General features: G+C 47.7%; 9 protein-coding genes across 9 annotated transcripts; 5 read left to right on the forward strand and 4 right to left on the reverse strand.

The window, feature by feature from the left end:
* Window positions 1–78: 78 nt before the first annotated feature.
* Window positions 79–4616, reverse strand: HD556DRAFT_1310137 (uncharacterized protein; the record flags this gene model as incomplete). The annotated part of the gene is made up of 17 exons (XM_041300378.1): window positions 79–156; window positions 358–771; window positions 823–862; window positions 905–990; window positions 1048–1262; window positions 1312–1711; window positions 1765–1998; window positions 2041–2427; window positions 2473–2602; window positions 2742–3009; window positions 3060–3168; window positions 3219–3452; window positions 3555–3788; window positions 3841–3923; window positions 3977–4415; window positions 4488–4528; window positions 4577–4616. 17 exons carry the CDS (start codon window positions 4614–4616, stop codon window positions 79–81), a joined length of 3432 nt encoding a protein of 1143 aa, XP_041157935.1.
* Window positions 4617–4889: 273 nt separating this feature from the next.
* On the forward strand, window positions 4890–5619 carry HD556DRAFT_1445552 (uncharacterized protein; the record flags this gene model as incomplete). The annotated part of the gene is made up of 3 exons (XM_041306955.1): window positions 4890–5033; window positions 5083–5202; window positions 5251–5619. The coding sequence occupies 3 exons, from the start codon at window positions 4890–4892 to the stop codon at window positions 5617–5619; spliced, it is 633 nt and encodes a 210-aa protein (XP_041157936.1).
* A 662-nt stretch (window positions 5620–6281) lies between these two features.
* HD556DRAFT_1433056 (uncharacterized protein) lies at window positions 6282–10486 on the forward strand (the record flags this gene model as incomplete). The annotated part of the gene is made up of 15 exons (XM_041305187.1): window positions 6282–6377; window positions 6435–6979; window positions 7043–7525; window positions 7577–8058; window positions 8109–8380; window positions 8437–8877; window positions 8933–9012; window positions 9067–9479; window positions 9532–9605; window positions 9659–9712; window positions 9775–9900; window positions 9954–9969; window positions 10014–10050; window positions 10116–10389; window positions 10439–10486. The coding sequence occupies 15 exons, from the start codon at window positions 6282–6284 to the stop codon at window positions 10484–10486; spliced, it is 3441 nt and encodes a 1146-aa protein (XP_041157937.1).
* A 2521-nt stretch (window positions 10487–13007) lies between these two features.
* Window positions 13008–13916, forward strand: HD556DRAFT_1445554 (ubiquitin-conjugating enzyme/RWD-like protein; the record flags this gene model as incomplete). The annotated part of the gene is made up of 8 exons (XM_041306956.1): window positions 13008–13080; window positions 13142–13168; window positions 13226–13293; window positions 13348–13380; window positions 13437–13500; window positions 13550–13690; window positions 13748–13809; window positions 13866–13916. The coding sequence occupies 8 exons, from the start codon at window positions 13008–13010 to the stop codon at window positions 13914–13916; spliced, it is 519 nt and encodes a 172-aa protein (XP_041157938.1).
* A 141-nt stretch (window positions 13917–14057) lies between these two features.
* Window positions 14058–15803, reverse strand: HD556DRAFT_1241271 (L-gulonolactone D-arabinono-1,4-lactone oxidase; the record flags this gene model as incomplete). The annotated part of the gene is made up of 5 exons (XM_041298181.1): window positions 14058–14334; window positions 14383–14594; window positions 14645–14833; window positions 14884–15363; window positions 15495–15803. 5 exons carry the CDS (start codon window positions 15801–15803, stop codon window positions 14058–14060), a joined length of 1467 nt encoding a protein of 488 aa, XP_041157939.1.
* An 886-nt stretch (window positions 15804–16689) lies between these two features.
* On the reverse strand, window positions 16690–19483 carry HD556DRAFT_1241155 (actin-like ATPase domain-containing protein; the record flags this gene model as incomplete). Its single annotated transcript, XM_041298170.1, has 18 exons — window positions 16690–16790; window positions 16842–16941; window positions 16998–17062; window positions 17119–17141; window positions 17197–17220; window positions 17274–17315; window positions 17368–17456; window positions 17508–17648; window positions 17713–17820; window positions 17874–18004; window positions 18057–18288; window positions 18347–18449; window positions 18501–18645; window positions 18701–18803; window positions 18852–18924; window positions 18977–19158; window positions 19215–19234; window positions 19285–19483. The coding sequence occupies 18 exons, from the start codon at window positions 19481–19483 to the stop codon at window positions 16690–16692; spliced, it is 1881 nt and encodes a 626-aa protein (XP_041157940.1).
* Window positions 19484–21237: 1754 nt separating this feature from the next.
* Window positions 21238–22025, forward strand: HD556DRAFT_661820 (uncharacterized protein). The gene is made up of 3 exons (XM_041311230.1): window positions 21238–21357; window positions 21419–21619; window positions 21687–22025. The coding sequence occupies exons 2-3, from the start codon at window positions 21440–21442 to the stop codon at window positions 21819–21821; spliced, it is 315 nt and encodes a 104-aa protein (XP_041157941.1). The 5' UTR covers window positions 21238–21357; window positions 21419–21439; the 3' UTR covers window positions 21822–22025.
* Window positions 22026–22778: 753 nt separating this feature from the next.
* Window positions 22779–25543, reverse strand: HD556DRAFT_1433062 (Noc2-domain-containing protein; the record flags this gene model as incomplete). Its single annotated transcript, XM_041305188.1, has 12 exons — window positions 22779–22814; window positions 22861–23446; window positions 23493–23662; window positions 23723–23911; window positions 23970–24083; window positions 24201–24387; window positions 24445–24556; window positions 24592–24697; window positions 24753–25012; window positions 25059–25149; window positions 25199–25274; window positions 25332–25543. 12 exons carry the CDS (start codon window positions 25541–25543, stop codon window positions 22779–22781), a joined length of 2139 nt encoding a protein of 712 aa, XP_041157942.1.
* A 191-nt stretch (window positions 25544–25734) lies between these two features.
* HD556DRAFT_1241283 (MT-A70-domain-containing protein) lies at window positions 25735–27713 on the forward strand (the record flags this gene model as incomplete). Its single annotated transcript, XM_041298184.1, has 5 exons — window positions 25735–26153; window positions 26202–26547; window positions 26606–26717; window positions 26851–27426; window positions 27592–27713. 5 exons carry the CDS (start codon window positions 25735–25737, stop codon window positions 27711–27713), a joined length of 1575 nt encoding a protein of 524 aa, XP_041157943.1.
* Window positions 27714–27869: the final 156 nt, after the last annotated feature.

Here is a 27869-nt window from a genome sequence, read left to right on the forward strand (position 1 = left end):
AATATTTTATAATACCCTCGGCCCACCCGTCTAATTTAATATGTGTCTGGGCCCACCCGTGAATGTGATAACAAGTACCTACCCATCTATCTCATACACATCTACCTTAATACACCCATCTGCATAATATCCAACTACCTTGGCCCACCCGTCTACCTAATATTCATATACATCGGCCCACTCATCTACTCTATATATTCCCTGCATGGGCCCACCCGCCTCCATCGGGAATAATTTCCCTCCCGGCCCATCCGTCATAGTCGAGGATATTTTTATCATGGGCCCATGGTCCGCTGGCCCGTATCATACGGGATATTATGCATGTCCGTTCCCTTGTATTATACGGAGATAGGTCACTGTAATATGTGCTACTTTACCCTTGCCTTTCATTCGTGTGGCTTTGCTTGCGCTATGATCAAAGGCCGGGGGTGGGTCATTCTCCCTCACTTTCTCCGGGTTGGCGGGATTAGCACTGTCTGATGCCTTCTTTTGGCGCACAAGTGCTGCAGCATGGAGACGTACAGCCTGGTGATCCGATATACATGGCATGCTGATCTGGGCGCATATATCCAGTGGAAGTAGAGCTGAGATGTGTTGGTAATTGTGAAGCGCGTGGGTATTGAGGAAGTAGGCGTTAGTAGGTGCATGATCAATGAGCTGCCGGAGTCTCATTGTGATGATGCGCTCCTGCCACTCTTGCACATTCCGGATGCCACAGTTTGCTCCAGACGATGCGCAGTCATGTTGAACGTTGACGACACACAATATTTCCTTATGTAAACTCTCAGTATGCACACAAAGAGCAATGAAAATAAGACTTACATTGGGTGTAAGGACAGCAATATCGTCAATGTCCGGAAATCTGAGGCACAGCACATGTAATTGAGGGTGTAGTTTAGCTGACAAGAATTCGAGACACCGAATGACAACATGTGTTGTGATATGTCCTTGGTGTGGCACGAGTATTTCAATGACTTTGCCAATAGAGAGCTAGAACAGAGAAGCAACACTTAGTAAGATGCCGCTTTGCAATATATCATTGCTTACCTCGTCCAAGCACGTCTGATTACACCTCATGATGACATGGCTCCCCAGTGGCGCACTGCTGTGATCTGCCACTATGAAAGAATCACACTTGTAAAAAAGCGAGGCGACAGGGAATTGATGCTTTCCAGGAGGAAAAAGTGCGGTCTGTGTCGAACACCATTCAACTGGTGGGACTTTGCCCCCTGCATCCTTGTGAGTCAGCAAATGAACTAATCCTACCAGGACATTAGCAGGTGGTTTGAGTGTGATTGAAACATTACTTACCAACTGGTTTTTCATTTGTGGTGGGTAAGCCTATCAAGCAGCGTTGTTCAGGGTGTGTGGCCATGTATGCAGCGATGTTGTTACCAGCATGCACCCATTTCCGTGTCTTCAGGTCGCACCAGAAACCTCCAGTTATGATGTGCTTGACAACATCAAAGCCACCAAAGGTATGACAAGTATCGCGACTGGGAGCTTGACGGTTGCTGTAGATTGATGATAGACGGAAAATATGGTTAAAGGACTCGAAGCGCTCAGTTGAGAACAGAATCGCCAGCCCAAAGCGCCGTATGAAAGCTGGAAGGTGGAGGAGGAAGTGGAACTTTGCCTTCATGATGAGGATACTGGGCGCACATTTAGCGCTGATACTGAGAAAGTCATCGATCGTCCGTGATAGATTGGCCTTAAAATATGAATGAGACAATAACTACTTTTGAAGATGAGAGTGTGACGCACCAGGTAATCTTCAGTATTCTCAATTACTGTGTGCCAGAGAAGCACCACGAGCTTGCCAATCAAGGTCCAACCATCGAGAACTGAGCGCGGAACAAGGTCGTAGATCAGGTATGGCATTACCTGTGCAAGGCTCTTAAAATGCTTGCCGATCAAACCTCCTTTGAAACGGCAGATGTACTCTGCTCCAAGAGTCGGTGAATTTAAGCCTTCTTTGTTGACAGATTCCAGTCGCATCTGGAATGTATTGAGCAAGTGATTTTTATCGAGTATCCATACCGTCTGGCCCCAGAAGTACTTGACAACACCGAGAAGGACAGTATGTAGGATTTCCGTGGGCGTGTCTTGATGAATATTGACACTTGGCATACCAAGAATTGGGTTGATATGATCATCAAGCAAATAACCATTTAGCGCAGCCTCAAGCTCATGCTCAAGCTGTACACGAACGTCCGCTTCAGAAATGGGAGGCTTCCCGGCCTCACGTTTGCGAAGCTGTTTTCCAAGCTCAAGAAGGTAATTTATGATCGCCGATGTAGCTGCATCTCGGGTCCCTGTTGATGCCACAGCGCTCTGAATTTTGGTGGTTCCACCAGGCAGTTTTGCAAGCTCGACCTGCTCTTTTACCTGCGCCAGTGTTTCCTCTGGTGTTCGAAGTTCAGCGGACTATAAGTACATTAGTTTAGAAACACACAGAATGTCTGGACGAACCTTGAATATACTACAGTAACCTGCATCAGACTTCTTGTCTACAGTCGTGCCACCAACTTTGCACATCCGGCAGAAAAATTGCACCTCAGCCTGCCATGGCTGCATTCTTCGGCCTGCATTGGATTGTCGCCTGCCGTGAAGATACTGTGAGGGATGAGCATGACTTCTTCGTGGTATTTACAATCCCACGCAATAACACTGTTATCTGCAGCCTTTCTGAGTGCGTGATCCCCATCAGACACAAGTAGTTGATATAATAGCATACATACTGAATAGATTGCGTCACGGCTCGCATGAGCTCCAAGGGAGTCGCGTGGGGTGATGACGACACAAATCGGACACAAAATTCTTTTTCAAGCATTTCACGGGGCATGGCAGCATTCGACATATATACGATGTGGTGTTTATTCCACTGCTTCGAGATATTTCCCGATACATCATCCATGAAGACGATGAGCAGGACGCTTAAGACCATGCGGCCACCGGATTTCTCCCGAAGGGGATTTGGCATGAGATGGGCATGCGAAGAAGACGAATCTTGAGATAGTGCATCAAGTAATATCAAGATGAGCATGATACGAGCTCACCTGTAAAGCCGCATGAAAACTCCTTAGAGCAAGCTTGAATATCCTTGAAGGTGCGCGAGAACGTTGATACTGGTGTGATGACCTGTTCAGGATCAACTGAAAATCCCTCCTGTATACGATGCTGGATGAGTCAAAGTCACACGATTAGAATGATCTTACCTCTGTCCGAGTGACAGAATGTCCCAAAGACAATATTTCAGTGTCATGGTCAGCAGATACCTGTGCCTGAAAGAACTTCTTAGGAATAAAATAGTCTTTCGACATTTGTTGGAGGAGCTCGTCGACAAAGAATATGTTCCCGTCAACACGAACACTCGGTGTTGCAAGATTGTCGGGAAGACCATGAAGCATTTTCTCGCCATGGTGAATCTGTGACATTTGACCTTGACCATCCTCGGGGTAGTTCCGCATAGTCAGTCACGTGAGTGGATTGGAATAATCCTAAGATCAACAAGTGAGCCAATGCACATTGACGATACTAGTTCCAAGACTTACTTTTGCGATGGCCTTGCCTACCGAGTTGATATAAAAGATATTGCCGGAGGCCGCAGTAACTTTCTCAGTCGGGTTTCCAACAAGTTCCTTGATCCTATCCTGTGCCTTCCGGAGACTATGAAGTGAGGGGACACCTGTTGCCCCGAGCGCAGTTGCCCAATTCAGAACGGCCTTCTTTTGTGCTTCGGAGAATTGAAGACAGGGTGAGCTAAAGAGAAGATGCGTGATAAATTCCTGCTTTTAGAGTTAATGCGAGTGTAGCTATTGGGAGAATGACAGAACTTACAGATGTTGTCGCCCATGGAAAAGTCGGTGCGTCCAGAGGAACCTCCGAGTTTGAAGCTGGGCCATCAGTTTCCGGGGATACACCTGGCCATAGCGTTAATAATGGGATGTGTGAATGTAAAACAGACTGTACGTACCTGAAAGGTCTATTCCATGATTGTCCGGCTCAAGACCATCATCAAGGTTCATGTCAATATCATCTGTCTCCATACCCAGCTCATCAGAGCTGCCAGGGGGTAAGGGACAGGAAAACAGCGACTCTCCTCGCTGAAGAGCTGCCTGCATCTCTTCATAGTAGTCCGCATGCAAAAATGTGTGTGCTGACGCTGTGCCATGCCACAGCTCCTTGATTGGAAAGTAAGACTTGTCATCCTCCACATCGTCGTTTATAGTATCTGTCAGTGGAGGTGTCACATTTTCAGACATAGGATCAGAAGGTGGCTGGCCCCAAGAAGGTTCATCGTGTAAGGTCAGGTCGGATGGCTCAAGCATGTTGAAGTCGATGTTGGGCTCAAAACTGGGTGGAGGGGTTGCATGGCTACGGCGCAGTGCATGTGAGAGATTCCGTCGGTGCTTCTTTGTTCAGTCATGGGCAGCGATGTGACATTGGTGCATTGTTAGGATGGTATCCCTTAGCTTTGGGCACACCTTGCATATAACATGGCCCGTCTCGCTGGCTTGTGCATACACTGCAAATAAAATTAGTTTACATTTGAAGGCTTTGACATAAGACTGACCAAAAGGATCCAAGTCTACAGTTTTCTTCTTCGGCCGCATTGGTGAGGCTCTAACGTTTTACTGTTTGACTTGAATGATTGAGAAAATGAACATGGATAGGTGCCCGCACAAGAGTATTCATATGCTCTTATATGAGCATCTACACATGTTCAGCATGCTGGTAAGGTCCGGTGAGGTCAAGGGCATGAGTGATCCGGTGGCAGAATTTGGATTGATCAATCATTGATTGTGATGAAGCAGAACTTGAATTCACGTGATGACCAACAGCAACTTGCAACATTGTTTCAACACGCCTTCAAACCTCTGGCAACCATGTCTCTTACAAGAGCCAGCACAGATACTCTCCATGTCGATACGGTATATGATGAAAACGGACTTAGTCTTGCCTCTCTTTGCTTATCTATCCGCTTTGTCGGAAACATACAGTCACAGTTGCAAAACCCACCCACATTTATTGTCAGTCAATGTTTTTTTGTGTTGTCTTCCATCTCACAAAAATTTTCAGCCACTAAAAGTCTCTATCCATATTCCTGAAGCATATGCCAGTCAAATTTCACCCATTGTAGAATGTATCAGCCTACATGTTGCTTTGAGCGGTCGCCCATCATTGAATAGTCTACCAGAGGTAATTGGACTGCCCACACAGATATGTCAATGATAACATTATATGTAGGGCAGCTTTCCCTTCTTTCCACTCGCACCCAGCTTCAATCACCTCAATGGTCGGACTTGGGCAGTGCTTGCCGATACCATTCAAGATTGGCTTGTGAACAATATTTCTTTGACACGTTTAGATGTGTGGTTGTGGGGCCGTGAATTTTTTTGGATGGCATTTGTTGCAGCATTTCCTGGATTTCCGCACCGAGAATGGCCACTGTGGGACCCAAAGATTGGCATGGAGGGCGAGTTTATCACCTATTGGATGTCTGACTTTGGTTCAGGCAGTGAGAGATCGCCCGACAACATCTGGACTGGTGTGTGGAGGAAATTTCATGATCTCGCAACTATGCTATACCCGCTTCCTCTCTTTCAGGAATATTGATTCCTACATTCATCCATGTACCTCATACCCATGTATTTCATGTCGACCTTATTTACGCATAAAATAGGACAATGCATGTATCATTTTCTCCCATCCTTCTGGCCGAAAATCAATCTGTTTCAAAATTTGCAATGCAATGCTTGAGCTTACTATTACTGAGCGGGTCTCGGCACTGAGCTGAAATCACAACAACCAAGCAATCTGCATTAGATCTACTATAGTGGTCACCTAGACCTCAGTGTTGATGTTCGCCAGATATTCGAGCAATGACTTGTTGACCTCACGAGCTGAGCATCACATTAAGGTTTATATTACAGTGACATGTCTACATCACTTGTGGGTGCTATCACTGTTTGCCAGACCTTTCTTAGGCCCTTCAAAACACTGGTTCTTAATACAGGCAAAAAATTGTATCGCTAGGACCATTGGTCTATATATTTTTAATTGGTTCCTTGCGTGCTTGATTGCGACCGGACTGAGGTACACAATTGAACTTCCGTCAAATGTTAGGTAAAGCAAAATCCACGTTTGGCCGTGTAGTATCAAGTTTCGGCTCAGAAGGTTTATTTCGAAGTCCGACGGTTACGTAAGTAAGACTACCGTTTTTAGAAGGGGTGTAAGGGGGCGCGCCTAGCTGTGAACGTCCCTAATCACCAGTCACAATGGCCACTATTGTGGAGGAGGAAAATGATTGGGAGCATGCAAATCGCACGAACTGGCGTGGCTTAGGACTCGCAGATCCAATCAAGAGGGTCGAGGTATTTTTTTTTTCATTTTGCGCGTAGTTCTTATTGCACTTATTGTCGACACCTCAGGACAAATGGTTGTTATTACCTGCATTCCTCAAAATTAAAGGTTTGGTCAAGCAGCATATCGACTCCTTTAATTATTTCGTCGATGTGGACATCAAAAACATTGTAAGAGGCAACAACAAGGTCACCTCAGATGTCGATCCTCGCTTTTGGCTCAAGTACACGGATATTCATGTCGGCTTCCCGGACCGCACAGACTTGGACGCGATAGACAAGAGTATCACGCCTCACGAATGTAGGCTACGCGACATCACTTATAGTGCCCCGATTCTTGTCACTATTCAATACACTCGAGGAAAGAACGTTGTGCGCAGACCTAACGTTAACATTGGACGACTGCCGATCATGTTGAGGAGCAACAAATGTGTGCTCACTGGCAGGAATGAAGCGCAGCTGGCTCGAATGACGGAGTGTCCCCTTGATCCCGGAGGTTATTTTGTTGTCAAAGGCACGGAGAAGGTCATTCTTGTTCAAGAGCAGCTGAGCAAGAATCGCATAATCGTCGAAACTGACAGTGTCAAGGGGATCGTGCAAGCCACATGTACCTCGTGAGTCGTTCTCTATATCTTAACTTCCCTTTCTAAGACTCCTTTGGCTAATTCGCATTAAAGCTCAACTCATGGTGGGCTCAAGTCCAAAACCTATGTTGCCACGAAAAAAGGAAAAATATATCTCCGACACAATTGCATTCACGAAGATGTCCCGATTGTTATTGCTTTAAAAGCGCTCGGTATCCAGTCCGACAAAGAGATTCTTCTTTTAACTGCTGGAAATACAGAGGCCTATAAGATTGCCTTTTCTGCCAACCTTGAGGAGTCTGCCAAGTCGGGCGTATTCACGAGACATCAAGCACTTGAATGGATAGGGTCCCGTGTAAAGGTCAACCGAAAAGTTGTTGGTCCACGAAGGCCCGCCTGGGAAGAAGCCTTGGAAGCACTTGCGACAATTATCCTGGCCCATGTTCCTGTGGTAGGCTTGGACTTTCGGTCCAAGGCGATTTTCGTGGCTACCATGACTCGCCGGGTTTTGATGGCGATGGATGATGAAAAAATGGTTGACGATCGGGATTATGTTGGCAACAAACGATTAGAACTGTAGGTCTATTTTCTATCTTTTGCCATTGTCAATGGGTCAATGTTACCTAGTGCGGGACAGTTACTTGCCTTGCTGTTCGAAGACCTGTTCAAAACTTTCAATTCCAATCTCAAATCAGCTATCGATAAGGTTCTCAAGAAGCCGTCAAGGACCAATGAATTCGATGCTTTCAATACGATGCAATTCCAGGGAGATCACATAACCGCCGGATTTGTACGCGCCATTTCCACTGGGAATTGGTCATTGAAGAGGTTCAAAATGGAGCGTGCAGGAGTCACACATGTTCTCAGCAGACTGAGTTTCATATCTGCCCTCGGAATGATGACACGCATATCATCCCAATTTGAAAAGACTAGAAAGGTCAGCGGACCTCGTGCTTTACAGCCTAGTCAGTGGGGCATGCTATGTCCAAGTGACACTCCGGAAGGAGAAGCCTGTGGTTTAGTCAAGAATCTTGCCTTGATGACGCATATCACCACAGATGTAGAAGAAGGACCAATCGTCCGTTTGGCATTAATGCTCGGCGTCGAAGGTGAGTTCGGATCGCGTCATACCTGTTTCTATTACGAAATACACTGGCAGATATCAGCTTAGCCACGGGCACGGAGATATACGGACCACATACATTTGTGGTCAATGTGAATGGCACAATCATTGGCCTGACTCGGTATCCGATGAGATTTGTAACAAACTTCCGCAGACTGCGCAGAGCGGGCCGCTTCAGCGAGTTTGTTGGTATTTATGTTAATCACCACCATCACGCTGTTCACATAGCAAGCGACGGTGGACGAATTTGTCGACCAATGATCATCGTGGAGAACGGCCGCCCAAGAGTCACGTCAGAACATATCGCGGTATGATTCTTTTTCTGATATTAAAGCAAGCTGGTAATATTTTTTGGGTCATTCAGCAACTCAAGCAAGGTGCTGCCTCATTCGATGACTTCCTCCGAAATGGTCTTGTGGAATACCTCGATGTGAATGAAGAGAACGATTCCTATATCGCACTTTATGAGTCCGATATTGTCGCAATGACTACGCATCTGGAGATCGAACCGTTTACCATTTTGGGTGCTGTCGCCGGTCTCATACCATATCCCCATCACAATCAATCACCCCGAAACACCTATCAATGTGCTATGGGTAAACAGGCGATAGGCGCAATCGGCTACAACCAACTGAATAGGATCGACACGCTTCTGTACTTATCCGTGTATCCGCAACAGCCGATGGTCAAGACGAAAACCATTGAACTTATTGGGTACGATCGTCTGCCAGCTGGTCAAAATGCTACAGTTGCGGTGATGAGTTATTCTGGGTATGACATCGAAGATGCTCTCATTCAAAACAAAGTTGGCCACCATTTCCTGTTTTACATGTCAGCAGGTGATCTAACTTGACGTGTAGGCAAGTCTCGATCGTGGTTATGGAAGGTGTCAAGTTCTGCGCAAGAACGCTACCCTCATTCGGAAATACCCAAACGGCACGTGAGTGGAATTTTTTTGTCGAGCGTATCTCTTTGTCTCAGCATCGATCTCTAGCTTTGATCGGTTGGCAGATGCTCCCTTGGATGAGAACGGGCAAACCCAGAAAAAATATGATATCATTCAACTCGACGGTCTCGCTGGCGTCGGCGAGCGGGTTGATCCGGGGGATGTCTATGTTAACAAGCAAATGCCAACGAACGCCAACGATAATACTTTCAGCGGCCAAGCCGCCGCGGTCCCTTACAAAAACGCACCGATGTCTTATAAATCCCCAGTTGCTGGTTACATTGACAAAGTCATGATCAGCGACACCGAAAACGACCAAACGTTGATCAAAGTCTTGATCCGCCAGACGCGGAGGCCGGAACTGGGTGATAAATTCTCTTCTCGACACGGCCAGAAAGGTGTATGCGGTCTGATCGTAAACCAAGAGGACATGCCCTTCAACGATCAAGGAATCAACCCCGGTAAAGTAAACATGTCCCTGGCTGATGTTCACTTAGTTAATTTTGGGGTCAGATACCATCATGAACCCACATGGATTCCCATCTCGAATGACGGTTGGTAAGATGATCGAGCTTTTAGCAGGGAAGGTAACTTCCACCGACATTTACGTGCGGTTCTGTGGGCTAATGTTGCTTGGCAGGCCGGGGTCTTAAGTGGTAAACTGCAGTACGGTACAGCATTTGGGGGCTCCAAGGTACAGTACAGATACCAGCGCTAGCGCCGATCGAACTCTGATTACCAATTATCTTACCACAGGTCGAAGACATGTCCCGGATCTTAATTGAGCATGGTTTTAATTATGCCGGAAAAGATATGCTCACAAGCGGTATCACTGGTGAAGCCCTGGAAGCTTATGTCTATTTTGGTCCAATATACTATCAAGTATGTCAATTCGCTGCGTCGTATAAGGTTTCAGTAAACTGATTGTCTCACAGAAACTGAGTGAGAGAAGTCCCACATTAACATTGTCTGTGATTAACTCCCATGCGCCACAGAACACATGGTAATGGATAAAATGCATGCCCGTGCTAGGTACGATCGAATGAGCCTGAGAAATCCTGGCGAATTTTTGCTGACTTGTCGACGTTTCTCTGAAGAGGCCCACGTGCGACTCTAACACGCCAGCCTACCGAAGGTCGGTCCCGCGAGGGTGGTCTACGGCTCGGGGAAATGGAGCGAGACTGTCTTATAGGTTATGGTGCCACTCAGTTGCTGCTTGAACGCTTGATGATTTCTTCCGACAAATTCGAGGTGAACGCTTGCCAGGAATGCGGGCTGATGGGATACAACGGGTGGTGTACATACTGCAAGAGTTCGAAGAAGATGGCTAAGCTCACCATTCCGTACGCTGCAAAATTATTATTCCAGGAGGTTTGTCAGCGTTCGTCCACTTCGTGTTAAGTACTGATTGTTCGTACAGCTGATGGCAATGAATGTCGTTCCCCGACTGATACTCGATGACGCATAATTGTATAACATGATACAACACAATGCTTCTTCCATCCTCCATCTGATCATTAGGGCTGTACAGCCTAACAGCTGTTGGTGGGCAACCATTGCACCTGTGACTTGTCGGAAAACCCGGCCCATGTGCACCGGAGTGTAATGTGATGATCATGTACAGCTGGAGTCGATCGATCTAAGAAACCGGCGAGATCACATCTGATATTGAGGACAGCCAAATTTGAGAGGATATAGCTAGCAACTGAAACTGCAATTTCCAACGTCCTGGCACTCAGGCTCCTGACAACAGCCTACAACCTTTACTATTTCTCGGAGTTGTTGGAAATGTATGTCTTAGACGAGAGAGATAACCTATCATAGGGCTAATGACTTATTAGGGATAGCGCTGATCACGCTAAATTTGACTCGTTACTAGATCGCGAAAACCCTTTTCAGTCAAAAAATGGGTGGATTCCGATTGGTATGCTGTGCGAGAATACATGCTAGTGCATATACGAAAAGATGGAGGTGATAGAAGTGAATGGCGGTGTGTTGTGCATCGAGGTATGCATACCAACAAAGCTTAGCTGTTCCTAACGTAAACTAGTAATAGTGATAGTGAAACGTGAAAGTATGCAGAGCTCCGAGGAAATCGAAAGGAGTGTATCCCGGAGCCTCGGGAGTGACGGGTGGAAACTCTTCACACTGTTGAGGTGCTTAGTACACTTGGTGTGAAACTGTTAGTCAGAGCGGTACGTACATGTAGTAGGACTCCTTACGAAGTTAACCGAGCATAACCGTTGTTACAGCAGGTGACTGAAGCTTGAAGCCTTGACGTTACTAAGGCGGGGGCCACACCAAAAAACTAATGTGGTATAGTTGGTGGAAGATAGATGAACTGGTATCGCCATTAGTATTGTGCGTGTTCATATTTGGCCAGACTAGGCGCTGATGCTGTGCAGATGTTCGTTATAATATGTCCATGCATGATAGCACGAAAGATGTCAGTCCAGACATTAACGCATATGACAATATTAATGTGCGAGCCAGCGGAGGGCTAGCAGGAGGTGGCTTAGAGTCCTGAATTATTACGACATCTGCGGGGTGTGGGGTGAGAAGTATCAAAACTTGGTTGCGAGACAGGAATTACCCGAATTTGGGAGATACTTTGTGGTATAGCCATGCGCGCTCGGCCACCTGGCTACTCTAGACCCCGGATAATATCTGTGGAACCTATGTAGATCCCGAAAAGAAACTTATCAAAACCCGGATCTAGGTTCAAGGAATCGACACAATAAACGCGTGTGTTCCGAGACTCTGCTTTTCACTGCCTGGGCTCTCGGCGTTACCAGGTAGTAGGTTCCGAAGCCCACGCAATTATTGAGAGATCGAGGTGAAACTCGCAAAAAAGTTGTTGATAAACAGTGACCATACTTTCCTTGAGTTTTTTCCAAGCTCGCTAAAAATGCAAAAAAGTTGTAGCTTTTCAGAAGGGGCTGAATATCGGTGTGTCGGCATACCCGCCACACCCTGGGTAGCTAGTCATATCTAGGAACAAGATGGAATTATCAAGATTTGACGGAAGTTACAATGAGCCCTTGCGGACCGTGATATAACTTTACACCGAGGACCACGTGCGGTCCGGACTGAGGTGAAGTCGCCCAATCATGTATCTTCGGCCCTGTGAGTCGAATTCTGGCCCAAAGTATATCTGTGATAGGTATTATCCAGGATGATCCAGGGTGGGCCCTGCTTCTCGTTATTATGGTGATATTGAATCATTTGCCCACAAGCAAGGGAGATGTGCCTTGGTAATTGGAATCTCTCACAGTGAATGCCTTGTGTGTTCCTCCCTAAGTTCCCTAGCGGCAAGCTGTACCCGCCAAGGGCATCCGCACGGAACAACTTTGAACACCGAGCCGTCAAAATATGATAAACAGTTCGGCACTGCAACCCGCCACCATGGGCTACACTGCATACAACCTGGGCGCTCATGGATGAAAGACCGGTCCGTAAAGTCACCGTTCATAAGGCAAGTATCATGATCGGATGGCCGTGTTGTCTGGTGTTGCCAGGTGTTGTCACATCTGACATCTGATTTTTTTTTATGAAAGTAATGTCGATAGGTCCTGATACGTCATATGCAGTATCTCTGCACGCAGCACCGGACCTCCTTTGATAAAAAATGCGTGAGACCTCGGATCTTAAGATTTCATACCCGCACCTCTGGCCTTGCCCTCTGAGGCAAGCTTTTCATGCTTCAGCCTCAAGCTCGTGTAGAAGAGTAATGGTGAAGAGCGCTGTGAACGGAGTGCGCGTATGAAAATTATTAGCGAGACAATTGGGTTAAAATTCGTTCGAATGCACATGAAATCCTTGTGCGAGAGAGACACGCGTTGTCGACAGTCGATTGTGCAATTACGTTATGTCGAATATTACCATTTGCGTCAAATAGCTATTATTACTTTAAGCGCTCAAATACTGTGCTGCCAGACTTGGTTACGCTGTACGTTGTCGGTTCCCCATCTTCCATCTCTTATCCGACCATGAACACAAAGGGCAGCAGTGCAACTGCACTACGACGATTAATGACCGAGTACAAGCAGTTGACTTCAGGAGGTTGTTACTTTGGTGTCTTGTGATTCATACAGTTGACACTCATTGGGTTTCAACTTTCCAGGTTCGCCTGATGGAATGTTCACCGCAGGTACATTAACAAAAACATCGCTATATTGTTGGTGTAATCCCGCAATTTGACATATAGGTCCAATCTCAGAGTCGGACTTCTTCACTTGGGAAGCGCTTATCTCTGGTCCAGAAGGCACACCATTTGTAGGTTTTTCCGCGACCTCTCGCAAGTTGTACTTGATGTAATTGGCATTTCAGGAGGGTGGCGTCTTTGTCGCCAAACTCACCTTTGTAAGATAACGTGTCAGATGGTCATCTCGCAAATGTAACTCAAGAGATGAGTCTAGCCACAGGACTATCCGCTATCGCCTTTCAAGATGAAATTCGACCCTCCCTTATTCCACCCGAACAGTGAAATGATCTCCTTAATTTATTTGGTCACCGTGCTGATGGTACACAGTTTATCCGGATGGAAACGTTTGCATATCAATCCTCCACACACCCGGAGACGACCCTACCATGTATGAACAAGCGTCTGAGAGATGGAGTCCTGTGCAGAGCGTTGAGAAGGTGATCTTGAGTGTTATTTCCATGCTTGCCGGTACGTTCACCGGATCTGATCCTCGTTCTGCCCTTCTCTTGATGCTTCACTTGATAGAACCAAATTTGGAGAGTGGAGCTAACATTGACTGTTGCAAGTTGTATCGGGAGAACAAACCGGTGAGCGCTGATTTCGTATCATGCCACACTCTTGTCTCATAAACTCTTTTACATAGGAATATGAAAGGCTGGTCAGGGAGTCGATTAGGCAACAGCTAGGTGTATGAGTACCATGATATGTAACACTAGAATAATATACGTTGCCAGCACGTTCCTTGCAGTAATTGGCTGGACTAATCTACTTGGAATAGGTTATACGAGATGACGAGCCTTATTGTATGTATAGCGGAACTGGAAAAATTGCAATATTATCGTGAAGGGGCATGACGCTTGAACACTCTGTTGTGGTACTCAGGGCCTGTCTTGCCAAATATGTGGCGTTCCACATACTCATTGCGAAACATCCCACGAGGGTCGACCGACCCAAGTACGCGGGTGAAGTCGTCGAATCGAGGATACAATCTGCGAAGTGTCTCCGGACGGAGGTGATGTGCCTTGGCCCAATGAGGTCGACCACCATGACGGCACAAAATGGCTTCAAAACGCTCAAACAGCAACCTGTACGGGACCTCGAAACCATAAGGTCTTCGCCAAGTCTTAGCCAGTGCAAAAAAAGATAAACAAGACACGCACTTATATTGGATAATCCCAATCCAACAAGTTTTCTGTCCGTTACTGGGACTTAGCCAGATGTCGTCACTGTCAGAGAATCGCACTTCGATAGGGAAATGAGGGCGGAGACCATTTGGGTCAGAGAACTCGCGCATCAGCCAATCATGTAAATCATGAAGACAGGATTTCGTATTTTCGTAGGGGATAGCCCATTCGGTAGTATGTTGCGGATACTACAGTGGAGTCAGCGATGTGGAACGAAGAAAGAAAATGCTTTACTCACTCTGCATTCCATGTTAAAGATACGGAAGCTATCATCAATCGCAATAACTTTGGTGCTGACCAGCCATGACGCGAATCGACCAATGAAGATGTTCAGTGGCAAAATGAATCTTGCCACAAAAAGTAGAAACTGCACCACGTGAAAGCCGATCAACGAATGCCAGAGCCAGCTTCCTGCCGGTTTAACTGGCTAGAAGGAATTACGTTGGAAGTGTACATAAGCTGAGCACATGGACTCACCTCTACGGTACGATCGGCTGAACTAATCCGCATGGTATCCGCAGCTGGAAACCACCAGAACCGAACATGTTCGGAGGCAGTGACAAGGCTATCCAAGCTCCGCACGCATTCATGAAACTGGAAGGTTTGTTGAACCTCTTTGAGGCGAAACGCGGGCTCCACCTCAAGGGTAACCGCCAAGATAAGGCCCGTGCTGCCCAATCCGCATATTGATGCTGTGAAAAGATCGGGCCTCTCTTGGGGAGAACAGAACACACGAGATCCATCCGCCAGCAACAACGACAGTCCCATGACATGCGTAGAAATAACGCCATACTTGATGCCAGTTCCGTGGGTAGCGGTCGTAACGATACCGCCCAACGTCTGATCGGAGATTGAGCCGACATTGATCATCGCGAGACCATGGCTTGTGAGTTCGGCATGCAGTGCATCAAGTGTAATTCCGGCCTGAGCAATGATATATCTTTTATCTGCATGAACCTGAACAATTCGAAATCAATATTGCGCGCTTACGTGTTAATGATAAATCAATGACGAATGGCCAGAATGTTTCCGGCAATGGGTCGGGGATGAAACAAAGTTTAACCGAATGAGTCTAAAATTATGCTTACCTCCAAAAGTTTGTCGAGCTTGGTGGTGCGTAGCATGTAGCCAGTGGTACAGGCGAGGTCACTGGGGCTATGTCCTACTCCGACTGCTCGGACTACTCTGCCTTCACGTCGTGCAAGCTCCAGAATGAGCTCGCATTGAAGTTCCGTCTCTGGTTCGAAGACCGCGAGTGGGGAACAAGTGAAAGTGCCGCTCCAATTGGTGAACTTGGCATTGGGAGAAGTATTGGGGACTGTTATTGGCTGAAGTAGGTCATACAGCTGCTGGAGAGAAATTGAGGAAAGCTGAAGTGCCGATGTCGACGTCGACATTGCAGGGACAAATGACGAGGAGATTGGCCATCCATTGCAAAGGCTTTATAAGTTTTTGGGTGACGACTCATATGTCAATCCGATCCTCTGTAAGACAGTTCGGCGAACTCCGACGATAAACGGATATGACCGGATGTCGCAGCAATCAAAAGTGTGGACGAGAGTGGAGGTAACGCTCGAAGGCAATGTACCGACGACCAATAGGCACCAGGTCACATAATCCAAGGATCGGGTTCCGAGATCTCTTCACCCACAGGCTATTACACTTGCGGCCAAATCGGAGGATTCAACCTGGGATAGCCAGGTAGATCTCGTGCCATACGTTTGAAGCTATCGCCCCGTGGCAGAAAACGCGTGAGACGAGCCTGAGTCCCGGATCTGACAGATAAAGCTGCATCATGGCATGGGGGCGTCATGAACTTACTCAAAAGTACTTTAGGATGTTCACATCATCGATCATCGACGACATACCTGCGAATTCAATCACCGCCTCAGGATCGGCCGACCCATCGTCTCCCATCCTTCATCAAACGGAATTTAATCCAAAAAATTTCGTATCCCACATGGCTGTCAATAGCTGTCAATATTTGCACGCATTGGAAAGGATATATCGCATCATGAACGGGAAAGCCTTGGTAGTCTTACAGTAATTTAGCCATTAGTATCAGAAGAACATGAAGCACACAACTATATTTCCGTTTCATCCAACCTGTCGTTGCGTTGGCAAATTTTTGCCGTTCTCCCACGGGGTTTCGACTCTTCCGACGTATTTTAGGTCATTGCCAGGAACACGCCATGAACATTAATAATAACGCAACATGTACTCCGGGTCAACGAGAATCAGATGCACCAAACTCAGTACTGTTACTCGCAGTCACCATGCCAATCAATTGAGAAAATCGAAGACAACTCGACTCCATTCTTGTCCCTCGTAAAATAAAACACCTCGGACTTCAGCACTATCAATCTCCAAACCCAATTCAAATTCTGCGAACAAGCGTCAGCACAGGTCTTTCAGAAACGACTACAACCACAAACCTGTAAAGAACCCATTTGGCTGCGGTATGCTCGCATTCTGCATGAATGTAGGCAGAGAACTCAGATCAACAGTCCATCTACAGAGCTCCATCGTTTCGCCCTTCATGGAGAATAGGTTAATGATATCCTGGAAATATCCGTGACGTGGCCACCTACCTCATCAGTATATCTCATCATCTTGTCCGAGTCGGAAGTATACAATACGGCTACGAAGATGCAATCTGGATATCTATGAGTATCGTGAAGCGGCGATAATCAACCTCGAGTTGTATCGCACCCTGTCCATTCTGTGAGAATTTGCTGCATTGCAAGTTAAACCAAAGTTCAGTTGTGCAAATGTAATTGAGGCGCTTACCAAAATTTCGTCCTCAATATTTGCCTTGAAGAATACAAGGTCAACAAGATAACACTCTGAAGCAGATCGCCAGTTACCCTTTTCGCAGGATAGCGCCCTTCATGACCAAGTATTGTAAGCTAGGTCCGGTAATCAATACATTACGCCGGGTGGTTCATGGACCGTCATTACCGGTTGTCACAAATGGGAACATTGGCATTGTTCTCTTTTATGTATGCAGGGCGTCTGGCCCAGTCCTCTGGCTCGGCAGGCAGTTTCACCTGAACACACAATCAAAAGGGTAACAAGGAGGCTAAAGTGTGAACACCCACTTTCATGATGTAGGACCGTGGAGCGATCACAGTGGATACAATTGATTTGCGAGAAAGCCCGTACAACGCGGCACCTCGCACCGTAGCCGTGTCAGCGTCAGAAGGGCGAGCGATGACCTTGATCCTCCCCGAAAATTGCGCCTATCCCACGAGGGTGTGTAAGAACTACTCAGTCATCCATGACGCTCCACTCGTGTAAACGGACCTCAACTCGTCTAATAAGATATTCGCTGCCAGCGAAGCCTCCCACGAGAAGCAGTGCGTCGATGCGCTGCTCTACCTTCTTCGACTGTTCTTCGATCATTTCGAGTACCTGTCAAAATACCATGACCAGCGAAAATAACGAGATCTCACGACAAAAGTTACCTGATTCACAACGGGATCAAACACCTCCCGACGGATGAGATTCCCTGGAATCGCGAGTTCTCCATTGATCAATCCAACGGAAGAATCGTGGGGATCCTGCACATTGAAACATGTGAAGTTGAAGTATGTGTCTGCAGATAGTGCGCATAAGCGTGAGAATCCCAGGGCAAAATTTTTGACAACCATCATCTCTCTCGCCCCTAAATGCGAGCTTATCGGTTTGGCTGAAAGAATGCATGAAATAGGCGAGACTGGCGGCGTCCAAATGAGCAGGATGATCAGCTAAAAGAGTTTTTACAAGCTCTCGGAATCTCAAATCGAGGAAAAGGGAACCACAATTGGCCCCAGATCGAGCACACATCTCGGCGATCTCAAGGTTAGACATTTGCCCAATGATCTTGTAAACGGCAAGGTCCTGTTGCCAGAGATGCATCAGTCAGATGCATGAAATAAGTCGTCATAAGAAAACGTACAACTGTACCACCACCAGCATCACATATCATAAAATTCTGGTTGGGCTTGAGCTTGTGCAGATCCGTAAGTCTGGCACAGTGGACAGCCGCGGCCTCTGGCTCGCTGGAAATGAATGAGCCAAATGGAGGGGCGAGCACGCAGGATATATCATACGTGATAATGCGCAGCCTGTCGCGCCAGTTACCATCACCTGCATGAGCCGACTGCACGAGGCCTGCGGCAATAGCAGCTTCGCGCATCATGTCGCATCCTTTAGCGTCCCAGGCTGCCGGGCACGTCACAAGTACATCAGCCGAGTCTGGAAGAACATCAGATAAATCACGGTATCCATTATTTTCCATGTGGTCACTGACTGAGATCTGCGACAGCACCAATGTCACGGGTAATCTGCTCTTTAGCGTATTCCCACAGACACGACAAGAAGTCGATGATGAGATCCATGGCTACTTTACCAGGCTAGAATACTGTAAATTAGATGCCATAAAATAAGGGGATAACACAAACAGGTAATTGGGGCAACCGAGGGTCAATCGCGCTTTCATCACGAAGAGCACGTGGTTCGAGAAAAAGCTTGAACCTTGAATGAAGTATCTGAATCAGATAATTTTGGCCCATTATAAAGTCCCTACCATTCACAACGCGTAGTGCCGGGCATGGAGCTAGCGTTCTTCGCTTCCAGCCCCCAAGCAAGAACCTGACCATGTTCATCGTACAGCAAGCACGTAGGTACCTTGCGGAAAGTCTCAAAAGATCCAGGCCAATGCAGGATTTGCTGTATCTTCCCAGACGCAATTCGAGACGAGGCATATGCCTATTTGCGATGAAAACCATAAGCTGCAAAGCCTTCGTTGAATCATGCTCACTCACGATGCCAGAAAAGGTAGTTCCTGCATTCCAATCAGCACAGGACTTCACCAGTAACGATGGGAATAGTCACCAAAGTCAATAGAGATCGACATTTTCCCCTCGTCTGAAGGCGCCGGATTAATCCTAGCTGAAGTTACTGCAGTGGATGTAGACGGTGTGACACTGTTGCTCCTTAGCGGAGCATGAATGGGGTCAGGGTGGAAGAGAGGCGTAAAGAACGCAGTAGAATTGGACGGTCCTGGAGGAGCATATGCAGCTGGTGGTGGCATCAATGGTGCACCTCCAAGGTTTGGACTCAAAGGAGCTGAATAGGCCGGGCCTTGGGGAGGTGGTGAGGGCGAGTGACTCCAAGGAGTGCCATTTATCGACCGGTTGTTTTGTTGAAAGCTTGGTGGAGGTGGAGAAGGCCCAGGAGGGATGAGCAATGGTGGTTTCTCTGCAAATGGTTGTATGTGATGTTGAGCGCCTGGGTGAGGACCGGGCTGCTGGCTAATGATACCGTTATTCACTGGTTGCACTCTGTTGGCATACTGAGTATCAGGAGTATTGGCTGACACCACTGACTCTCCACAGCAGCCCATCTTGAAAATAGCGAAAATGGACGGAACTAGGGTGTATGCCTTACCATCAACACTGGCCCTGTTGCAACTGCCCTGGCGTGGCAGTGCAAGTGCTGTGAAGTCAACCGAGCTAACTGCAAGCGTCAAACTAGCGCCCGCCCATATTCCAGACATGTGTTGTGACAAGTATTACCCCGCAAATATCGGCACTGATAGGCACGTTGACTCTAGTACTGCATGGATTCAACTGTTATACTACCGAGTGGTGACATGAAGATTAAAATTTACTAGACTTAATAGACACACAGTGCACTAGTAGAACCACGCTTCAGTCACGCATTCAGCGGCATAGGTGATGAGTAGACATCCGAGACAGCCTGGTCACGAGCTTCTCACCTACGATTAACACTTTCTAGCTGAAATATTGATATTCGAGGAATACCGAAGTTACATCAGAAACAGATATAATTAGAATTATTCTCTTACAAACAATGATAGGTCATGAGGAATAACAAGCTGTCGCACATATATTATTTATGACTCGGAGAAATGCAGGAAGCTGCCTGACTGCTACTTGCACCGGGGAAGAATCCCTGATGGGCAAAGATCATGACGATTGCAGCGGTTCCTGTAGACGGGGGCCTGTAATCAGATGAGATCCGGAAAAGGCCATGACTCTTGAGCTTTGAATCAGAGATAGACACCAGTGGGATTTTTCTAGCTGCCACAACCCAGGCTGGTGTATTATCAGCGCTGTCGTCCACTGTGAATATGGATCATCGCTGGCTTTCTATGATGATCTTTCGATAATAATGCAATCAGCTAACCTGTGCAACTATCCGGGAATGGGAATTTCTCCCTCGCAACAGCAGGTAAGGAACCACAGGGTGATTTCTGCGCCGCTTATGCACGAACGCATCACATGATGTCGGTGATTCTTGTGCGTCTTCTCGAGTGCAGACAGGAGGATGGCTCATCGTGATTCGTGATTCGTGATATTTCACATGAAGGTTTCGGTATCAAGCGAGGGAGTTCTGATTCCTTCCCCAAGTCTAAGTGGGAACCGTTCAGGAAAATTCCGAGTGTGTTGGTATCTTCCATCTCGTACAGGATGTGGGATATCTATTTCATGATGGTGGTTCCGAGGGGAATCCTTTGCGAGTCGCACGTTGTAGAATGGTGGCACAGGGTAGTACCGATTGCTTCCACGTGAAGTGTCGATTCCTGTCACTCAACTCCAAATTTTGTTGATTGCCCTGGCATACTTTTCGTCACATTTGCTGTGTGTCCGAAATCCGGCCGCGGATGCATTGCTGACTGGGAAGGACAATTGACAATAGCTCCAAATCGCTCCCGATCCTCAAGCGATGGCAGCCAGTTACTGTTAGACGGATTTAAAAATACCATAAACGACGCACCACTGCATTTTGGTTCCCCCTTGGAATGAAAGTTCAAGTTGGAGCTTCCCGCGAAGGTTTGCGAAGGTTTGCGTAAGGTTGAAGGTCCGATTCTGAGTCGGAGTGCCTGTTACTCAGTAGGTTTGCGAAAAATTGACGTCGGTCCTCTAGTTCATCGAAGTACTGGTAAGTACAAGGTCGAATGGTATGCATTCACGCGATATGTCGGGACAATGATCAACCCTAGATTTCACCTAGAAGAAATCTCATGGTTGCCTCCAAGGCGGCACAAAAGCTGTCCAGTATCGCTTCATCATGGCCTGTTGATCCATTTCGTCCGAATATCCAACTCAAGAACTTCTTGATTCACCTCTCTGCGCATCCAAAACTAACCTCCGAGGCTGTCCAAGCAACACAGCTACTACGGGACAACGCCATACAGAAGAAGGTGAGTGCGACCACATGTGTTCTCATCCATGGTTAACGGATTACAAATGTACGTTTTCCGCATTCAGTACGCACTGTCAGCGAAAACACTTCAGCCGGCTTCTATGCCAAGGCACTACGAACGGCTTGTGGAAGGGTACGAAAGAAGTGCAAGAGGTGCCGGGCGACCTTGGTGGAAAGTTTTCTTTGGAGTATGGAAATAACCATGAAATATCGAACCTTTTTGTGACTTGTTCATTTTCGCTGAACCTGCTGTTCGGCACTTGGTGGAGCGGAAGCCTTGTCATTCGCTAGAAGCTCAGAGTATGTATAGAAGGGGCCTTGCATGGTATTTTAATCTGAGAATAGACCCCAGGTCTGCACGAAACCCAAGTTGACCATCTAGTGATTTCAGTCGTGATGTCCTCGGATCCATTCAGGCTTAGACCCATCAATTGGTCGAACTATATATCACCATCACTTGGCCATAATTTTATGGTCAAACTTCTGGCTGTCGGTATATTTGGCATTGGCAATGCCGCCTTATGGCTGTGTAGACGATCAACCTGTTAGATATTTCATTTTCACCTCATAAACCCCATGCGGTCCATCCTGAGATCTATCTGAGTCCAAAGGGATAACCAAAGAATCCCCGCCTCACCAAGCTTCAATCTTGGACAAATCTGTGAGAAGTTAACCTAAGCCAAATTGGGTTCATGAAACCATATGACCTGTTGTGTAAAACAACGCCAGCAGCTTGGCGTTCCAGAAGGTCACAGCGCGGAACAAAACGCTGTAATATCAATTCGGTCCTCGCCGGATCTCACAATTCAAAAACGTTGAAATTGAGGCACAGCGCGATCAAGAGACAGACGGCGGATACCGCTCGCGCTAAGATATATATTTTTTGGGAAGGATGAAATTGTGTATGTGTTTGCAAGCATTGTGGAGGTGGAGAACGTCCCGGAAATTAAACGCGGAACGAAGCGCTGTGGCGGTGACTTCGGGCATTGCCGAATACTTTTGTGGATGTTCCGCGGACAGAAGAGGGTCAACGCTATTCCTCTCGCGTTCCGAAAGGATCAAATAGGGGAAGCGGCCCCTTGATTATCATTTCCTTCGGCGTCTTGTGTCAAAATAATTAACGGCAGGCAAGCGGGCTGGAAGACGCCCATACCAATCTAGTCTTCTAAGATTTCATCCTCGCCTTTGTTGGCCTGTAACGACATCAGCAGTATCCACACGGTAAAAAAATACGCGTACCTTATCGATCATCCTCTTGCGCTTTTCCCTGCTCTTTCGTTGCACTTTGAGGTACTTTCCCAGGGGGGACTCCGCTATCTCCGCGTTGGCCTCCCACTGTTCGACCTCATCCATTTTTCCTGGGCCGAAATTGATGCCTGAGCGTGACTGGTCTATCCATTTTGCACAATCTTCCACCCGTTCTAGAAGGCCTTTCACCATTCCCGCTTCTTTCCCTAGCTCCTTGCAATTTTTGAGTGTCCGGCGGAGTGTGACAATGATGGGTACGATCAATTCGGGGAATGCAACGCTTCCATGTACTGGGCCGCTGCCAAGCCACTCCGCGAGAAGGAATACAGTCTCCTCCACAAGCCCCGCTGCATATACCCGCGTCTTAACGTACTGCGCCGGAGCACGTATATGCGTTTCCATGTCGAGAGGGCGCAGCGTGGATGACTTAGGCTTGCCAGATGCCGTGAGGGTAGAGGAAATGATAGGAAGGAGATAAGGCGTCAGTGGTACGTAAATGCGCGTGTGTCGAGTCAGATGCAGCATCGAGCGTGCGATGTGTAAGTGGAATGGATATGACCGTGAATTCGAAATGAGTCTGCGAAGAAGATAAGCACAAGAAAAATCACACGTGGAGAACGTACTTGATGGCACCCAGACTGACCTGCACGAGTGGGTAGATGAGCGGCCTTAGCTCACTCTCCTGCCCCCCTCGCTCGGCTTCCGCATGTGCATCGCACGCGCGACCTAGCACAAGTGCCCAGAAGTCAACACAATGCGCGTACTGCCAGTTGTAGACCTGTTTGTACGCCTCCTGAAGGTGATACAAGTCGTCAGATCTGCCGCTCAAGTGACCCACAAGGGTTCTACTTGCCTTTGTTTTTGTCTTCATACCCCCACGCAGGAGTATTGCAAGCTGGCGTATGTACCCAAATGCGTGCGGGTATGTTACACCATGATCTACACAAAATAATTCGCATGCGGAGTTCTTCATGAGCGTAATGGATGGCAGTCGATAGGTGGTCGTAGACTTGCACGCACGCACGAGCGCCAAGTAAGTGCTCTTTAAAGTTGGTCTGCGTCAAGAGCAGTACCAGGCATCAAGAACTCGCGTAGCGTACCTTGAGTACGAGATCCACGATGGAGTCATCAGTGGAGGACGCAAGTCGACGGATGGCGAGAAATGCAGCTATCCGTACGTCATCCTCACCTGTGGACCACAATTCTAAACATTTCTGTATTGGGGGTCAGCCTCGTTCAAAAACGAATAGAAGGGGGAAAGGGTAAAAACAGAAGATAAGAACTGTTGTAATAAAGGATTTCAAGCAGGAGCACAGTAGATTTGGACTCGCCTTCAAGTACGTCTTAACAGCCTTGCGGCTAGAAACGACGTAAGGGAGAATCTTTGCGCTTTCTGTGAGAGCGAGACGCAATGTATCCGGGTCGGTAAGTTGAGGGATGAGGTGAATCAGATTGTTGAAGTATGACAGAGTTAGTTTTTGCAGCGTTTTTTGCTTTGCAGATTGCGAAGGTTGTTTACTGACGGTAGATAAAATATTTCAGGACAAGACAGTATGGAAAGAGCGAAGGACACACAATTTACCGTTCGGAAGTGTTTTATATGGGAGATGATGGGCTAGGACAATTGGCGTATACCGCAGGGAGGTCGTTACCAACTTTGTGTACACTTTCGGGAGAACCGATTCAGCTACATAACACGATACATGAGGATACGATGCTCACCTGCGGCATTGTCAATGCGCCACAAAAGAACCTGGTCGTCTTCATTCATATGCGCTGCAGAGCGAAACGCAATGAGCAGTTTGCGGAGGGCTCGCAGGGAACGATGCTACGGCCGCCGGGTTAGCAGTGAATGTGTAATTAAAGAAAGATATATGATTTGCCTCAAGGAGTGCTTTTTGCCAGGTTTTGAGAATGCCGGTAGTAAGAATGGGCAGTTCCTCTCCCATTTCATCATCGTCATCGTCATCATCATCGTCATCGTCTCCATCCATGACATCATCCTCATCATCCGCTTCGTCACGGCCCTCTTGAGCGGTGGTGAACTCGAGAAGCTCGCGATCATTCTCCTGTAGATATTTGTAGAACTCAGGGTCCTTCTCGGCGAGTTGTGCGAGCTCAAGCATGTGACTTGTGCCATGATCTATCACAGTATAAGCAAAGCATGTAAGAATCATGTAGGCACTCACCCTCGAGATCATCTACAGACGCAAAGGACTGGTCGTCTGCTACGTCTTCTTCATCTTCGTCTGTATCCAACTCGTCGCCTCCGGCATCATCCTGCGCGTGTTAGAATTGCACTGAGTGAAGAAAAGAATGACGGTCCTACCTCATCTTCCTCAGCATCATTGTCATCATCCATAAATTCTGCTCCGAGAAAGTCCTCGACAGTCATTTTCTTCGCACTGAAGCAGAATTCTCAGTATTTAGACAAAAGATCAGACGACAATTAATCAACTGACTCTTTGCCTCCCTTGACCTCTTTTTCGTCGTCATCATCGTCGTGTTCACTACCGTCTGCTTCAGTAGCGGCCTGTTGCTTTCCTTTGCCGTGTGTCCCACGTCTCCCTTGAATTTTCTTCTGCATCTGCTGGTGCTTCTTCCGCGACTGAATTGCCTGCTTCAACTTGCCACTCGCCGCAAATTTGCGGCTAGACTTTGCTGCCTTCCCCATGGTTTCAAAGTAGTTATCCGACTTTCGAAGTGTAGTGTAGGGAAAGCAAATGGAGGAGTATGGAACTGCAGAAAAGATTATTGTGATCCAAATCATATATTACCAAAAGAGGAAAGTCACCACGGCTTGGAAGTCTCGGACACACCCTTGCACCAACCACCATATTCCAAATACTCACTAGGTCGACACTCATGACAGATATCGGCCCCATACTGGCAGTAGCAAGCACAGCGGATGTACTGGACTCTGCAAACAACTTGCTCACGTCCCATCGGAAGCTACTCACATACGTACGCAATTCACAGCGGGCGCATCGACGTCAGCTTCGTGCTCTCGCAACTGCGCCCAATGATCTGGCAAATTTCCCATTAATTGATTCTCCTGCACCATCACCAGTGCATTCCCCACTGTCATCGCCCCAACTCGCTCCTCGTACCCGCCCACAACGCCAAGATCTCCATCCTGCAAAACGTGCGAGGGTCGCCCGCTACGCAAATTATGTCCCAGAAGAAGAAACGATCCGCAACGACTACTCGCAGCGGTACGTCGACAGTGGTGAGTGGCCGCAGAATCGGGTTCTCGGTGCGGAGCCTTCCCGCCGTTTTGAGGAGTGCGTCCGTTACCTGCTGCTCCGGATCTGACCTCATGTCAATTACAGATACCCAAAGCAGCAGCGCTTGCTCGGTCTGAAAAAGGAATCCGTCGATGCGCATGCTACACCTCCATTTTTCCTTCCCTTTTCTCACCTATCTTCATTACATCACCAAAAGTTCGATGTCATCCTCCTAGACCCCCCATTCTCCTCATCTTTTGGCTGGGACGATCTTCAAGCTCTTCCTGTGCCTTCCCTTGCTGCCGACCCTTCGTTTGTATTCATGTGGGTAGGTAGTGGCGCAGGAGAAGGTCTCGAGCGTGGTCGTGAGGTCCTTGCTAAGTGGGGCTACCGCAGGTGTGAGGATGTTGTATGGGTGAAGACAAACAACACCACCAATCGCGGTCCAGGGGTGCGTGTCATAGTTACCCTCTACTTATCTATCTGGTAAACTGACGCTATTTACATAGACAGACCCACCTACTACTTCTCTTCTGACCCGCACAAAACAGCATTGCCTCATGGGTATCCGCGGCACAGTACGTCGCTCGACTGACAGCTGGTTTGTTCACTGCAACGTTGGTGAGCTTGTTTTCTATTTGGGGTTCTTATCATTTTATTGTCCATGCTCGTTCATGATGCTTTGGAACCGTGCATCATGTCTGACGTACAAACCCATACCCTCTGGAAAATTAGACACTAATTTAGTTTGCAGATACCGACGTCATCATCTGGGAAGGGGATACCGCTGATCCGATGCGCAAACCACCCGAAATGTATACTCTCATAGAAAATTTCTGTCTCGGCACACGCCGTCTTGAACTTTTTGGGCGGGCACGCTCGTCCCTCCGCCGCGGGTGGGTCACAGTGCTGACTGCAAGCGATGGGGCTAAGGTTGGGGAGCATACGCGGACTACAGAAGGTGATGTCGTGCACCCATGGAACAAGGATTCGTGGGAGGAAGCGACTCGACACCTGGCTTCGCTCGCAGGGGGGAAGTGTGTCGTGCCAAATTCTCAGGAAATTGATACTCTCCGCCCCAAATCTCCCATGCGTTCTGGCAATTCAGGTGTAAGTGGTGGAGTTGGGGTTGCTATCAGCGGTGGCGTAGGTGTAGGCGTAGGGAGTGCCGGGGTGGGGATGAATGCGGGAAATATGAACTCCGACCCCAACATGAGTATTCAACATGCCCGGCGTCCGCCTTCCCAAAATCCAATGATGGTGTCTCCAATGATGGGGATGGGTATGCCGATGGACATGGGTATGGGCATCGGGAATATGATGGGCTTAGGTATGGGAAACATGGGAATGATGGGGATGGGGAACATTGGAGTGTTGGGAATGGGAGACATGCCTGGCGCCGCATTCCAATGGGTAGGGGATGGTGATCGAATCTGGGATGATGGAATGATGGCTAGTATGGGCATGGGTGGTGGTATGGGCATGGGGAATACAGGAATGGGTGTAGGAGGTCCGGGAATGGGTATAGGTATGGGAAACACGAGGATGGGTATGGGCGGTATGGGCGGTATGGGGATGCATGGCCAATGGGGTCAGGGGTACGACGGGTTCCAGTGAGGCTCAATCTTGTACGTGCAGTGTGGAGTTATGGCAGGTCGCTCACTGGACGCATCCATACATACTGTGTCATATACTGTATTATATATTGTATCCGCGGTAGCCTCTATCTAGTTTATACGAAATTTAGCTGATATATTCATCTATGCAATCTCA

Source organism: Suillus plorans (genome assembly GCF_016647745.1).
Source record: "Suillus plorans strain S12 chromosome Unknown HD556scaffold_45, whole genome shotgun sequence".
In the NCBI taxonomy this organism is placed as follows: domain Eukaryota; kingdom Fungi; phylum Basidiomycota; class Agaricomycetes; order Boletales; family Suillaceae; genus Suillus; species Suillus plorans.